Below are 16,276 nucleotides of genomic sequence, written 5' to 3' on the forward strand. Positions count from 1 at the left end.
GCTTCAAAGAAAAGACAGATCATTATTTCAGTCAACTGTATCTGCATAAACATAACCGATGAGTAACTATTGCTTTATGATGATCACAGGTTACCTAGGTTACCAGCTACATAACACAGCATTAATCTAATAGGTGTTGAGAGTTAGTTAACGATTAGCTCTGTCTCCTCTCTCATTCTGTGTGTGTGTGTGTCATCGATGTGTGTGTCATCTCATTTCATTTAACTCAGACTTCACCCACAAGTCGAAAGAGTTCAATGTTTTGTTTTTAAAGTTGAATTCAAAGTTTGTTGACAACTGGAACTAGAATTGGGTGTTGATCTGATCTCTTTTCACAGTGGGTAGTCTTGACTTGCTATCACATGGGTGAACACTCTCCCCCCTTCTCCTGACTCCTTAGTGCTGTCTCAATTGTCTAGACATCCTAATATCTCCTCTGGGTTCCAAACTTAATGTGTATGTGTTTGTTCTTTGGGCTGTACAGATTTATCCAGCCTGATCTCTTAAGATTGATTTGAATTGAACGACTCCCCATGTCCTGAGGACATCAGGAAAAGCCGTCAAAACATTTAAAAATATACATATATTATTACTTACCCTATCCCAATCCTGAACCCTTAATTTATGAATGAATGCCTAATCTTAAATGTTTTAACGCTATTCAAAACCTTAACCCTTAATTTGACGTTTGGAGCAACTTAGTAATTTGACATTTGGAGAAACATGGCTAAATGTCAGAATCTGACGACAAATTGGTAAAACCGTGAGATCTTCACCACAGCTCTGCTAGCACAACACCGAGCTCACCCTAGTCTACCTGTGTGTATGTGTGTGTGGTGTGTGTGTGTGTGTGTGTGTGTCTGTGCGTGTGTGCGTGTGTCTGTGTGTGTCTGTGTGTCTGTGTGTCTGTGCGTGTGTCTGTGTGTGTGTGTGTGTGTGTGTGTGTATGTGTGTGTGTGTGTGTGTGTGTGTGTGTCTGTGTGTCTGTGTGTGTGTGTGTCTGTGTGTCTGTGCGTGTGTGTGTGTGTGTCTGTGTATCTGTGCGTGTGTGTGTGTCTGTGTATCTGTGCGTGTGTGTGTGTCTGTGTGTGTGTGTGTGTCTGTGTGTGTGTGTGTGTCTGTGTGTCTGTGTGTGTGTGCGTGCGTGCGTGCGTGCGTGCGTGCGTGCGTGCATCCATGAGTGCGTGCAGGTACAGTGCATTCATAAAGTATTAAGACCCCTTCCCTTTTTCCACGTTTTGTTACGTCTTATTCTAAAATTAATTAAATAATTGTTTTCCTCATTGATCTACACACAATACCTCATAATGACAAAGCAAAACGGGTTTTAAAATGTTATTGCAAATGTATTAAAAATAAATAAAAAAACAGAAATAACTTAGTTACATAAGTATTCAGGTCCTTTGCTATGGACTCGAAATTGAGCTCAGGTGCATCCTGTTTCCGTTGATCATCCTTGAGATGTTTCTACAACTTGATTGGTGTCCACCTGTGGTGAATTGATTGGACATGATTTGTAAAGGCACACACCTGTCAATATAAGGTCCCACAGTTGACAGTGCATGTCAGGGGAAAAAAACAAGCATGAGGTCGAAGGAATTGTCCATAGAGCTCCTCGACGGGATTATGTCAAGGCACAGATCTGGGGAAGGGTAACAAAACTATTCTGCAGCATTGAAGGTCCCCAAGAACGCAGAGGCCTCCATCAGTCTTAAATGGTAGAAGTTTGGAACCACCAAGACTCTTCCTAGAGCTGGCCCGCCCGGCCAATCTTTGCAATTGGGGGAGAAGGGCCTTTGTTAGGGAGGTGACCAAGAACCTGATGGTCACTCTGACAGAGATCTAGAGTTCCTCTGTGGATATGGGAGAACCTCCCAGAAGGATAACCATCTCTGCCGTACTCCACCAATCAGGCCTTTAAGGTAGGGTTGCCAGACGGAAGCCACTCCTCAGTAAAAGGCACATGACAGCCTGTTGGAGTTTGCCAAAATGCACCTAAAGGACTCCCAGACCATGAGAAACAAGATACTCTGTTCTGATGAAACCTAAATTTAACTTTTTGGCCTGAATGCCAAGTGTGACATCTGGAGGAAACCTGGCACCATCCTGGCAGCAGTTGGGAGACTAGTCAGGACCGAGGAAAAGATGAACGGAGCAAAGTACAGAGAGATCCTTGATGAAAGCCTGCTCCAGAGCACTCAGAACCTCAGACTGGGGCGAAGGTTCACCTTCCAACAGGACAACAACCCTAAACACACAGCCAATACAACACAGGAGTGGCTCGGGATAAGTCTCTGAATGTCCTTGAGTGGCCCAGCCAGAGCCCCAACTTGAATCCGATTGAACATCTCTGGAGAGATCTGAAAATAGCTGTGCAGCGATGCTCCCCATCCAACCTGACAGCTTGAGAGGATCTGCACAGAACAATGGGAGAAACTGCCCAAATACAGGTGTGCCAAGGTTGTAGCATCATATCCAAGGAGACTCGAGGTTGTAATCTCTGCCAAAGGTGCTTCAACACAGTACAGAGTAAATGTCTGAATACTTATGTAAATGTCATATTAAATTTTTTTGCTTTGTCATTATGTGGTATTGTTCGTAGATTGATGAGGAAAATAAACTATTTAATACATTTTGGAATAAATTCTTAAAATAATCCAGATTGACAGACCTTCACATTTTAAAGTAATGCTGAACTGTTGTTTCTCTTTGCTTATTTGAGCTGTTCTTGCCATAATATTGTTACGGTTCTCTAGGTGTGAAGGATAGTCGGACCAAAATGCAGCGTGTAGATTGCGATCCATGTTTAATAAACAAAACGTAAACACGAAATAAACACAAAACACTACAAAACAAAGAACTTAACGAAAACAGCCTATACTTGTGTCAACTAACACAGCGACAGGAACGAAGACACTAAGGACAATCACCCACGACAAACTCAAAGAATATGGCTGCCTAAATATGGTTCCCAATCAGAGACAACGATAAACACCTGCCTCTGATTGAGAACCACTCCAGACAGCCATAGACTTTGCTAGATAACCCCACTAGCTACAATCCCAATACATACACACCAAAACCCCAAGACAAAACACACCACAATACAAAAACCCCATGCCACACCCTGGCCTGACCCAATACATGAAGAAAAACACAAAATACTTAGACCAGGGTGTGACAAATATGGACTTGGTATTTTACCAAATAGGGCTATCTTCTGTGTATCACCCCTAGAGAATGTCAAGAGTGTGCAAAACTGTCATCAAGGCAAAGGGTGCCTACTTTGAAGAATCTGAAATATAAAATATATGTTGATTTGTTTAACACTTTTTTGATTACTACATGATTCCATTTGTGTTATTTCATAGTTTTGATGTCTTCGCTATTATTCTACAATGTAGAAAGTAGCGAAAATAAAGGAAAAACCCTTGAATGAGTAGGTGTGTCTAAATGTTTGACAGGTACAGTATGTATTGTAGTGGTCCTGTACGTGGTTCAGTTCATTAGAGCATGGCACTAGTAACACCAGAGTTGTGGGTTCGATTCCCACTGGGGTCACATACCACAATGTGTGGACTTTTGTCACTTTGGATAAAAGTGCCTGCTACGTAAATGACTTATTACAGTATTACAATACTATACATTTTGGACACATGTTTGCTGTATAGTGATGCATTTCTGTCTGTTTTGGACTTTCTGGATCATTTGCTTATTGATATTGTAGGAGGTAGAAGTCGCCTCACACACCCCGGGCCGGGCCATTAAATAGCAATGGGAGTTGAAAACAACCCTTAATTGGCCACTTGTCCTGTACCAATGATAACCAAGGTGTTCTTTGGTTGAACAGACTGTTGGGAGGGAGGGAGGGAGGGAGGGAGGGAGGGAGGGAGGGAGGGAGGGAGGGAGGGAGGGAGGGAGGGAGGGAGGGAGGGAGGGAGGGAGGGAGGGAGGGAGGGAGGGGGAGGGAGGGAGGGAGGGAGGACAGCAGAGCATGGAGTTCCAGTGATAGAACAGGTCTGTTTTTGTTTATAATGAAGTCTCTCGGCTTTTACTCCAATTAAACCAGACAGTGTCCCTTTGGTTCTGTAACCATTACATTAACCTGTGTTTTAAACCCAGGTCCAGAGAACAGAACCGTGTGTGTGCGCGCGTGTGTTTGTGCATGTGTGTCTGTGCGCGTGTGTGTGTTTGCACGTGCGAGTGCGCGGATAGGGTTAACCTTCATGGACTGCTGTTGTTGTGCATTAGTATTGAGAGGTCTGAGCAACGATCATATACTGTATAGTATGAGTCAAATGTTAACAATATGTTCAAATGCTCTTTCATTCCTGTATTAGCTCCCTATTAGTTGTTCCTTTAGCAACAGAGGGGGAAAATACACAAGATGCAGTCTATGTTAATATACATTGAAGTAGACAGACAGTGAACCTGACTAACTTCCCTCTAGTCAAACACAGCCATTATCAGTGACCTGGAAAAAAGAACAGAAATGTTTTGCCGTTTACGTGACCAGTCTCAAAAACATGGTCAAATGTCGGTCAGACCACTGCCGGTTTCACAACTGAAGCAAAGAGCTCAATTGAGTATCAAATCAGAAAATTTTAGTTTGTACTGTGCTTTGTCTATCGGTGACAAGAACGCTGGCAGTTCCAGAGAGGATGGGTGTGGACAGAAAAATAAATGTGGTCTATTCTTCTGATCCATCCAGCCAAACAGGTTATTGAGAACCAACTGACAGCCTATATACAAAGTCAATTCAAATTACAAAGTTAAGGTTAGACAGTGTGGTTAAGGTTAGGCATTGCCCCTGTGTGGTTAAGGTTAGGAATCACCCCTTTGGTTAAGGTAAGGCATTACCCCTTTGTGGTTAAGGTTAGGCAGTACCCCTGTGTGGATAAGGTTAGGCATTACCCCTGTGTGGTTAAGGTTAGGCATTGCCCCTGTGTGGATAAGGTTAGGCATTACCCTTTGTGGTTAAGGTTAGGCATTGCCCCTGTGTGGATAAGGTTAGGCATTACCCTTTGTGGTTAAGGTTAGGCAGTACCCCTGTGTGGATAAGGTTAGGCATTACGCTTGTGAGGTTAAGATAAGACATTAAATCAAATCACATGTTATTAATCACATGCGCCGAATACAACAGGTTTCACCTTACAGTGAAATACTTACTTACGAGCCCTTAACCAACGGTGCAGGTTTAAAAAAAATGGATTAGAATAAGAGATAAAAGTAACAAGTAATTAAATAGCAGCAGTAAAAAAATAACAATATATAGAGGGGTGCCGGTACAGAGTCAATGTGTGGGGGCACCGGTTAGTTGAGGTTGTATGTACATGTAGGTAGAGTTATTAAAGTGACTATGCATAGATGATAACAGAGAGTGGCAGTGGTGTGGAGAGGGGGGGACAATGCAAATAGTCTGGGTAGCCATTTGACTAGATGTTCAGGAGTCTTATGGCTTGGGGGTAGAAGCTGTTTAGAGGCCTCTTGGACCTAGACTTGGCGCTCCGGTACCGCGGTAGCAGAGAGAACAGTCTATGACTAGGGTGGCTGAAGTCTTTGACAATTTTTAGGGCCTTCCTCTGACACCGCCTGGTATAGAGGTCCTGGATGGCAAGAAGCTTGGCTCCAGTGATGTACTGGGCCGTATTCACTACCCTCTGTAGTGACCTTGTGGTCAGAGGCCGAGCAGTTGCCATACCAGGCAGTAATGCAACCAGTCAGGGTTGCACTCGATGGTGCAGCTGTAGAACCTTTTGAGGATCTGAGGACCTATGCCAAATCTTTTCAGTCTCCTGAGGGGGAATAGGTGTTGTCGTTCCCTCTTCACGACTGTCTTGGTGTGCTTGGACCATGTTAGTTTGATGGTGATGTGGACACCAAGGAACTTGAAGCTCTCAACCTGCTCCACTGCAACCCCATCAATGAGAATGGGTGCTTGGTCCTCTTTTTCCTGTAGCCCACAATCATCTCCTTTGTCTTGATCACATTGAGGGAGAGGTTGGTGTCCTGGCACCACACAGCCAGGTCTCTTACCTCCTCCTTATAGGCTGTCTCGTTGTCATCGGAAAGTGTAATGATGGTGTTGGAGTTGTAACTGGCCGTGCAGTCATGAGTGACAGGGAGTACAGGAGGGGACTGAGCACGCACCTCTGAGGGGCCCCTGTGTTGAGGATCAGCGTGGCAGATGTGTTGTTAACTACCCTTACCACCAGGAAGACTAGGATCCAGTTTTAACTTGTTGTTGAGCTTTGAGGGCACTATGGTGTTGAACGCTGAGCTGTAGTCAATGAATAGCATTCTCACATAGGTGTTTCTTTTGTCCAGGTGGGAAAGGGCAGTGTGGAGTGCAATAGAGATTACATCATCTGTGGATCTGTTGGGGTGGTATGCAAATTGGAGTGGGTCTAGGGTTTCTGGGATGATAGTTTTGATGTGAGCCATGACCAGCTTTTCAAAGCACTTCATGGCTACAGACGTGAGTGTTACGGTTCGGTAGTCATTGAGGCAGGTTACCCTAGTGTTCTTGGGCACAGGCACTATGGTGGTCTGCTTAAAACATGTTGGTATTATGGACTCGGTAAGGGAGAGGTTGAAAATGTAATTGAAGACACTTGCTAGTTGGTCAGCGCATGCTCGCAGTACATGTCCTGGTAATACGTCTGGCCCTGCGGCCTTGTGAATGTTGACCTGTCTAAAGGTCTTATTCACATTGGCTGCGGAGAGCATGATCACAGTCTTCCGGTACATCTGGTGCTCTCATGCATCTCATGCTCATGCTCTCATGCACTGTTATTTGCCTCGAAGCGAGCATAGAAGTAGTTTAGCTCGTCTGATAGGTTTGTGTCACTTGGCTGTCTCGGTTAGGCATTACCCCTGTCTGGTTAATGTAAGGCATTACTGTGTGGTTAAGCTTAGGTATTAGCCCTGCATAGTTAAGGTTAGGAATTACTGTGTGGTTAAGGTTAGGTATTAGCCCTGCATAGTTAAGGTTAGGAATTACTGTGTGGTTAAGGTTAGGTATTAGCCCTGCATAGTTAAGGTTATGAATTACTGTGTGGTTAAGCTTAGGTATTAGCCCTGCATAGTTAAGGTTAGGAATTACTGTGTGGTTAAGCTTCGGTATTAGCCCTGCATAGTTAAGGTTAGGAATTACTGTGTGGTTAAGCTTAGGTATTAGCCCTGCATAGTTAAGGTTAGGAATTACTGTGTGGTTAAGCTTAGGTATTAGCCCTGCATAGTTAAGGTTAGGAATTACTGTGTGGTTAAGCTTCGGTATTAGCCCTGCATAGTTAAGGTTAGGAATTACTGTGTGGTTAAGCTTAGGTATTAGCCCTGCATAGTTAAGGTTAGGAATTACTGTGTGGTTAAGCTTAGGTATTAGCCCTGCATAGTTAAGGTTAGGCATTACTGTGCGGATAAGGTTAGGTATTAGCCCTGCATAGTTTAGGTTAGGCATTACTGTGCGGTTAAGGAAAGGCAATACCCCTGTGTGCTTAAAGTTTGGCAATACCCCTGTGTGGTTAAGGATAGGCAATACCCCTGTGTGGTTGAGGTGATGCTTTGCCCCTGTGGTTAAGGGTAGGCATTACCCCTGTGGTTAAGGTTAGTCATTACCCATGTGGTTAAGGTTAGGCATTACCCCTGTGTGGTTAAGGTTATGCATTACTCCTGTGTGGTTAAGGTTAGGCATTACTCCTGTGTGGTTAAGGTTAGTCATTACCCATGTGGTTAAGGTTAGGCATTACCCCTGTGTGGTTAAGGTTATGCATTACCCCTGTGTGGTTAAGGTCATGCATTACTCCTGTGTGGTTAAGGTTAGGCATGACCCCTGTGGTTAAGGTTAGGCATTACCCCTGTGGTTAAGGTTAGGCATTACCCCTGTGGTTAAGGTTGTGCATTACTCCTGTGTGATTAAGGTTAAGGTCATGCATTACTCCTGTGTGGTTAAGGTTAGGCATGACCCCTGTGGTTAAGTTTAGGCATTACCCATGGCGTGAAGGTTAGGCATTACCCCTGTGTGGTTAAGTTTTGAATAAGGAGTAATAAGGAAGTAGGAGAGCTTAAAACCGAACAACAAGCGTTAATCAAAAATGAAAATAGTACTAATGCATATCTAAGGTGGGAAATGTTCATAAGTTCCAATGATGATAAGGACCTCGTACAGTGTGAGTTCAAATGCTCTTACATGATGCAATATGAGAGTAATAGTCGGGGTAAAATAGTACTGTACCTTCTGTTTCTCTCTCTCTCTCTCTCTCTCTCTGTCTCTGTCTCTCTCTCTCTCTCTCTCTCTCTGTCTCTCTCTCTCTCTCTCTCTCTCTGTCTCTCTCTCTCTCTCTCTCTCTCTCTCTCTCTCTCTCTCTCTCTCTCTCTCTCTCTCTCTCTCTCTCTCTCTCTCTCTCTCTCTCTCTCTCTCTCTCTCTCTCTCTCTCTCTCTCTCTCTCTCTCTCTCTCTCTCTCTCTCTCTCTCTCTCTCTCTCTAACTCCTTTCTCGCTCACCCTTTCTCGCTCACCATTAGAGGTCTTCCTGTAAGTGCACAGCCTAATGCTCATTCGCAGGTGTTTGCTTCTGCTTGTCGCCATGGTTATTCGGAGGGTCCCTCTCACACTGTCACATCCTATATTTACATCACACACATGCATGCACACACACACATACAAACACAGACACACATACAAACACATAACTTCTCAAATGAAGCATTGTATTCTGTGCTTTTCTCTACCAAGAAGAACTACAAACATACAATGTACTTTTTTTCAATGTGTGGAAATGACACAAAGAAAAACAATCTGTGTTTTGCAGGCAAACATTTTCATATAGTCCAGCTGTGTTCAACAGACATCTGTGGCCACAAAATGGTTCTTTGAAGGGAGGCGAGAAAACTTTCATCCAATCTATTTTCACATCCCTTTACCCTGTCTGATGTGAGCCAGTTGCAGTTATGCAATGACTTTCCCCTCAAAGGATGCCAATTTTTTCATGATTTTAACACATCAGAAATGCAGGAAGGGAAAAAAATGGCCTGGAACTAGTTGTTGCTATGGTAGCGACACGAAAGAGTAATGATCATTCGGAGGTTGTGTTCTGTAGACCCCCGTCAAATAAACAAATGTATGTAACCCTTGCAGGTGGTCTATTCATGTATCCACTTTCAAAGCAGCTGGAATAGCCCACCTTTTCTCTCTCACCCTCCTATCTTACCCTTTATTTATGTTTTTCTGACTCCCCCTTCCCATTCAGCCTTTTCCTATTTTTTATACCCTTTCATCACTCTTCTGAAAATAGCTATTCTAACCCTAATCCTTCCAAATCCATACTTTAACCATAACTGTTGACTCTGAAGATCGAAGTGTGTGTGCACAGCATACTCCAACGCCAAACGCCAACTTGAGTAGGTTTGCCATGGTTGCTATGGTGACTTCCCAGACGATTTAGAACCCTTCCCCATCCTGTATCTTTATTAGTCACCAGATCTGTGATAGTTACATTAGACATGTTATTGTTGCATATTGTTACTTCAATTTCTAATGTGGCACAGAGCCAGGAGCTGTCCGTGGTCCTCATGTGCCTAGTATGAACATGTGGTGCTGAAAGAGAGTGAGTCAGAAAAGAGAGATAGAGGGGTATAGATTCCATTGGAGTTGGATTATTCTCAGTTCAGTCCAGTTCAATATTTCACACCAGCATTGTCGTGACTGATAGACTTTTAATGCACTGATGAGGGACTTGATTTAGCCTTTGTATACTTGCAAAACAATCATTTCTTTACAAGTGATGAGTTGACAATCTTTAACACTGACATTAATTTATAGTCATTGAATCTCAACAAAAAGATCTATATCTCAGGACCATGGAGAGGGACAGAAGTCGGCTAGTCCCAGAGCCCAACACGCTATAGTTATTCTTGTACATTAGTTCCATGGACAGCTCCCCGGTGATTCTGTGTACAATCCCTCTTCTCCCTTTCTCTCAGTTTGACTATGTGTGTGTGTGTGTGCATGCGTGCGTGCGTGCGTGTGCTCATGAATGCGTGCATGCAAAAATATTGTTTTTGTCTTTTATCATTTTATTTTAGCACCAATTTAGATTGAGAAGAGCCTTCAGTTTAATGCTGAACTATATCAACACTTTCCCACTGATCCTCTACATGCCATTGCAAACAATAGAGTGCCATCATTTCCCCACAGCCCAAAGGGACCAGACTGCCAGGCAGTTTCGCTCTAACAGCCCCCTCATTGCCCATTGGCTTATTGAACCAGCGATGGATGCTGAGCTCCAGTCAGGGAAACTCTTACAGCTCTTGAGGATAACAAATCTTCCTATTAAAGGGCCACCCTCTCCTACTCCCCTTCCCCCATTGGCCCAGCAATACAGGGTAATGCAATGCAGGGGTTAGAGTGTCACTATAACTTCACTAAGGGACTGATCTATCCAGTTATCACAGACAGAGACCTCCAGGAGACCTGCTGGCTGGGAGTAGATGAAGGATTACACTGCGTTGTTATCAACTCCAGGTTTTGCAGTAATTCTATTTATGTGGTCTATCTGCCCCGGCCAATTGAAACACAACTTCCACAGAAGTGGATCTGCACATATGACCTGCAAAAGCAACATAATATGTTTTTAAAGTCCAGTCAATTCCACAGGTGTCTCCTGCTTGAAATTCTGATTCCATGTCAGCCTGCTTGATTCAACGGACAATGTTGTATTTATGACGTGTACTGTGGAAGCTAGTAGCTGAATTACAATAACACACACAAGCTACACTACATGACCAAAAGTATGTGGACACCTGCTCATCAAACATCTTATTCCAAAATCATGGGCATTATTATGGATTTGGTCCCGCCTTTGCTGCTGTAGCAACCACCACTCTTCTGGGAAGGCTTTCCACTAGATGTTAGAACATTGCCGCAGGATACTGGCTTCCATTCAGCTACAAGAGCATTAGTGAGGTCGGGCACTGATGTTGGGTGATCGGTCTGGCTTGCAGTCGGCATTCCAATTCATCCTAAAGGTTGGGGTTGAGGTCAGGGGTCAGGGCTCTGTGCAGGCCAGTCAAGTTCTTCCACACAAATCTTGACAAACTGTTTCTGTATGGACCTAGCTCTGTGCATGTCATGATGAAACAGGAAACTTTAGAGTTGGCACTATGGATTAGGGCTGGTAGCGTTCTCCTGGCATCCGCCAAACCCAGATTTGTCCGTTGGACTGCCAGATGGTGAAGCGTGATTCATTACTCCAGAAAACGCATTTCCACTGCTCCAGAGTCCAATGGCAGCGAGCTTTACACCACTCCAGCCGACACTTGGCATTGAACATGGTAATCTTAAGCTTGTGTGCGGCTGCTCAACCATGGAAACCCATTTCATGAAGCCCCCAATGAATAGTTAATGTACTGACGTTGCTTCCAGAGGCAGTTTGGAACTTGGTAGTGAGTGTTGTAACTGAGGACATACCATTTTTACGAGCTTTGCACTTCAGCACTCAGCGGTTCTGTTCTGTGAGCTTGTGTGGCCTACCACTTTGTGGCTGAGCACCTAACACTTGCCAATAACAACACTTACTGTTGACCGGGGCAGCTCTGGCAGGGCAGAAATTTGATGAACTGACTTGTTCGAAAGGTGGCATCATATGATGGTGCCACGTTGAAAGTCACTGGGCTCTTCAGTAAGGCCATTCTTCTGCCAATGTTTGTCTATGGAGATCGCATGGCTCTGTGCTCTATTTTATATACCTGTTAGCAACAGTTCTGGCTGAAATCCACTAATTTGAAGGGATGTTCAAATACTTCTGGCCAGGTAGTGTAAGATACAACAAATTGAACAAAATCAAAACGTCTGGGAGTTGAGACAAGAATGGAGGTAGAATGTCTGAGTAGTGGAGAGAGGAGGAATAATCTTGTCCACAGACAGGGAGGTCGTTAACGTTAATGTTATTGTTTGCAAATACAATGAGTTGGCTATACGAAATAGCACGGAACACTGATTTGCCCCGCGGTTAACATCAAAACACGTATTTAAGCAAATTACATTCTATTTTGAGGAGGGCGGGTGGACAGCTTGGGAACCTCCCACTGGCTTCCAGTCACCATGGAGAGCGCGGCGCGCGGGGTCCATATATAACCCAGAGGTGAAACTGAATCATCAGAGCCCCAACTATGTGTTTTGTGCCCAACAGTTAGGTTACTCTGTCTGTGTAAAGTAGGTTAGCTAGGCAACCCATGTGAGGGGAATTACGGAAACTATTGAGGGGACACGGACAGACGCATGTGAGGGAAGTTGGAACATTTTCTGTTTTTATCGGGAGTTCAGCAGGAGAGCGAGAGTAACACTTCAGCGCTACGGTGAGATCCATGAGTTCCAGTGATGTGACAGGTCCTCCGGTTGTCTTTGCTTGTAGACTCATCAGTAACCGTTTTTTAATTAGTGTCCGTGATTTTGTCTGTGTCTATTTTACAAGTTGTTCTCATTTCAGGGACCATCCCGCCTAAAGTGCGTAAAAGTTGGTCAGCTGCGCACAATGTCAAATATCTTTATAATTACATTCTCTCATCGATTATAGATAACCGTATTTTTTTTATTGAATATGCAAATATGTCTTTGTTTGGTGGAATCATAAATCTGACTGGACTGACTTTACCTCTCTTTGATATGATAGGTTATGCGTATTGTCGTGCACTTACGGGAAGTCTTCACGTTTATCAAAGTTGGTGCCTTCAGTGGAAGCAAACACATTTAAAACTGAATTTACTTTTTTTTACACTGATTTATTTAATGTTCAAGGATTTTAGAGACTTTCATCAATGGGGTGCAGTGATAGAGAACAATCGTTCTTTCTTCTATTATATCACAAGGACTGGATTTAATCAGTCTTGTCTGTAGTCCACCAGGATTTATTAGGCAAAAGTATTTTAATTAGACTACAGAAAAAGGAATAATCATATGCTACTGCGTAATAGCCTACTGCAATCGGGATTCGATTGAATTGAGGGTACTACCGCAGGGGGGCGATTCAATATAAGCTTTAAAAGGCATAGGCTACAGCCTGGAGCACGCTGGTGCTTAGCAACACGTTTAGACTTGCAGTTTGGCTTTACAGCCTCAGATTTTTCTTGGAATGATTCCACAACAGCGGTGATGTTCAATTATCTGATAATAGGGAAATGCTTTGGTTTGGAGTTGCTATGGAAGCTCTCCTGTGGTGTCTCTGACATTTCACCAGGCACTGGGTGCATCTCAATAGTCTAACATGGTTTCATGGCTTGCCTGATTTCCTTGATCCAAACTGTTTTGAGAGGCAGGTGGCAGGTGATAGCAAATTAAGTTGACTTGCCATATTGCTTTCAACTGACATCAGTGCAGTTTAGTAGTTGAAGCAAGGAAATGGCATAAACTCACAATATTGAGACTCCTCCTATCTGTCTGTGTCTGTATGCCACGGTTTGATTTACATGTTGACTCAAGGTGATGTCACTTCCTACCTACCTGTGACTGTATGACATCATCACTTCCTGTCCACCTGTGCCTGCAGCTAGCATGTGGCTCCTGGAGAAGTTCCGTGGCCCTCACAATGGTCACTCTGCATCGGCAGGGGACAAGCAGCAGAACCCGACTGGCCCCGTCTCCGTCTATAACAACATCATCACCCCTGATAAGATCCCTGACTTCTTCATCCCCCCCAAACTCATCTGCTGCCCTTCAGAGGCAGAGTGCCTAACTCCGGAGACCCAGCCCCGCTCTACTCTGTGCCCCTCTGCCTCGGAGCACACCATCTGTAGCCAAACCCAGGGCAACTGCACCAGGAACCCCCGCAGCCCACGTCTGCTCTCCCGGCTGACTGGGGACACCCGCAGCCTCTTGAGGGCCGCTAACCGCCACGTCATCCAGATAGAGAGCGCTGACGACCCGGGGAGCGAGGTAGGGGAGGGGGGAGACCCTAACACCAATGCAGACCCCCAGTCCCAGACAGCCATGTCCCTGCCTTACGTCCCCAAAGCCCAGACCTCGTACGGTTTCTCCACGCTGGTGGAGAGCCCCCACACCCGCCGCAAGGAGTCCCTGTTCCACAGCAACCCCAACAGCCCCCACACCTCCCCGGGCTCCCAGAGACGCACCCAGGGTGGGAACCACCTGACCCCCTCCGACCCCAACCCCTACCGCTATTTCAGCGGGGGTGAGAGCGACACGTGCTCCTCAGCCGAGTCCTCCCCCTTTACCTCCCCTCTCCTCACCCGCTCTGCCTCCCTCCTCCGATCCATCACCCAGGAGACGCAGGCCAAGGTAAACAGTAAGGATGATAACCATAAGGATGATCACTTTATTTACAAAGTGTTTGCAAAATACATTTAGCTCAGAATTTCATGATCCCTTCTATCTTATTATCATCCCTTCCCTGATTTGATTTCCCCCTCAGGTGTCTCGTGCCAAGCGTACCCTGGCGCGCCACAGCTCCCTGTCCACAGACGAGTGCAGCTCAGCCGACAACAGCCCCAACCTGACACGCCGCCGCCTGCGCTGCCCTCCCTCCCCCGCCTTCCGCGGACGCAAGGGGACCGGCTCCGGGGGGGCAAGTTCAGACCTCCAGCGTGAGCACTCGGTCAACCTCCACAAGGGCGGCACGCTGAGAATCAGCATGCACTACGACGCCGAAACGGCCCGGCTGAGGGTCCGAGTGCTCGCCGCCGAGGACCTGTATGACAAACAGACGGACGTGAAGAGCATCAACTGCTGCGTGTCTCTGTACCTGAACCCGGGCAAGCAGCAGAAGCAGAGGAGCACTATCATCAAGAACAGCAGGAACCCCGTGTTCAACGAGGACTTCTTCTTTGACGCGGTGCCCGTCACCCAGGTCAAGAGCCTGGCCATGAAGATGAAGGTGGTGAACAAGGGGACCAGTCTGAAGAGAGACCTGCTGCTGGGGGAGAGGGAGGTGCTGCTCAGCGACCTGCTGCCAGGCTTCTAGGGACACAAACATGCTCCCTCCGCTGGTTATCTCCCTTATCACTCTTCACTCGTTTACCCCATTTGCCTGATCTGATAGGGAATCAATTATGGTGGGCACTAAGTAGAGCTATTGCTTCACAGTTCAACTACCATAGGTTATCTACCACAGTTCACCTACCACAGCTCACCTACCACAGTTAACCTACCACAGCAGACCTACCACAGCGCATTTACCACAGCACACCTAACACAGTTCACCTACCACACCACACCACAGCACCCCTACCACAACATACCTACCACACCACAGCACACCTACTACACCGCACCTACCACAGTACCCCTACCACACCACAGCAGCTACCACACCTAACACAGCCCCCTACCACACCACAGCACCCCTACCATAGCTCACCTACCACAGCTCACCTACCACAGTTCAACTTCCACAGTTCACCTAACACAGCCCCTACCACACCACAGCCCCCTACCATAGCTCACCTACCACAGTACCCCTACCACACCACAGCACCTACCACACCTTCACCTACACAGCCCCCTACCACACCACAGCCCCCCTACCACAGTTCACCTACCACAGTTCACCTACCACAGTTCACCTACCATAGCTCACCTACCACAGTTCACCTACTACCCAGTCAAGTCAGATCTGTGAAGGGGATTGAACAAGAACAAAGGGGAGCAGACAACTTGTTGGAATGAAATGCGGCCGGGCTGTTACTTCTGTCTGGATTGACTGAGATTGACTGAGATCAAACCCTGTGGTGGAGCGCTTTAGTGAAATTGGTCACCTTGGAGACCAGCATGTAGCAGATCAGAGTGAGGAGATGTGTGTGTGTGTGTGTGTGTGTGTGTGGGGGGGGTTCTCCACATTGTGGGTTTGATTTCATTCTACCATCACATTATCTTACCTATTGACAGCAGTAGTAAAGCTATGTTTTTCTTGCTACATCTCCCCTCTTCATGTTGTATTGCTGAACTGTCTTTATTGATTCACTTGAGGGTATATTCATATTGTGTTATTCAGTACATGTGCAGTAGCTGGGTTCCATATCAGTAGTGAGGAAGCTGGATGATACTGGTGTGAGTTGTTAACAGTATATTTTGTAATTATTCTGTACTTTTACCAGAATGTCATTTTGCATGCTCTTTGTTCTTAAACACATTTATCATGATCAATGGAAGATTCCTTAGTTTTAATTAAGAGCTGTAAAATCAGAATCAGTGTTAGATTGAACATATGGATATGATTGATGTTTGTGTGACACGTTGACTTCTATCTATTAAAAAGGTCTAGCTCTTC

The 16,276-nt window shown here is 45.4% G+C and overlaps 1 protein-coding gene across 2 annotated transcripts in view; it reads left to right on the forward strand.

Moving 5' to 3' along the window:
• The window catches only part of LOC112261144 (C2 calcium-dependent domain-containing protein 4C), a 44,066-nt gene extending 27,790 nt beyond the window's left edge, over positions 1–16,276 (forward strand). Inside the window, exons 1-3 of one of the 2 annotated variants that reach the window (XM_024436480.2) lie at positions 12,081–12,353; positions 13,541–14,289; positions 14,423–16,276. In XM_024436480.2, the coding sequence (XP_024292248.1) occupies positions 13,546–14,289; positions 14,423–14,971 (1,293 nt within the window). In that variant the 5' untranslated portion in view covers positions 12,081–12,353; positions 13,541–13,545 and the 3' untranslated portion in view covers positions 14,972–16,276. Of the gene's footprint in view, positions 1–12,080; positions 12,354–13,540; positions 14,290–14,422 lie in introns of those variants that run through there. The other variant, XM_042328958.1, reaches the window with a different exon arrangement.

This window comes from Oncorhynchus tshawytscha, linkage group LG10 (assembly GCF_018296145.1).
Source record: "Oncorhynchus tshawytscha isolate Ot180627B linkage group LG10, Otsh_v2.0, whole genome shotgun sequence".
NCBI classification, from domain to species: Eukaryota; Metazoa; Chordata; class Actinopteri; order Salmoniformes; family Salmonidae; genus Oncorhynchus; species Oncorhynchus tshawytscha.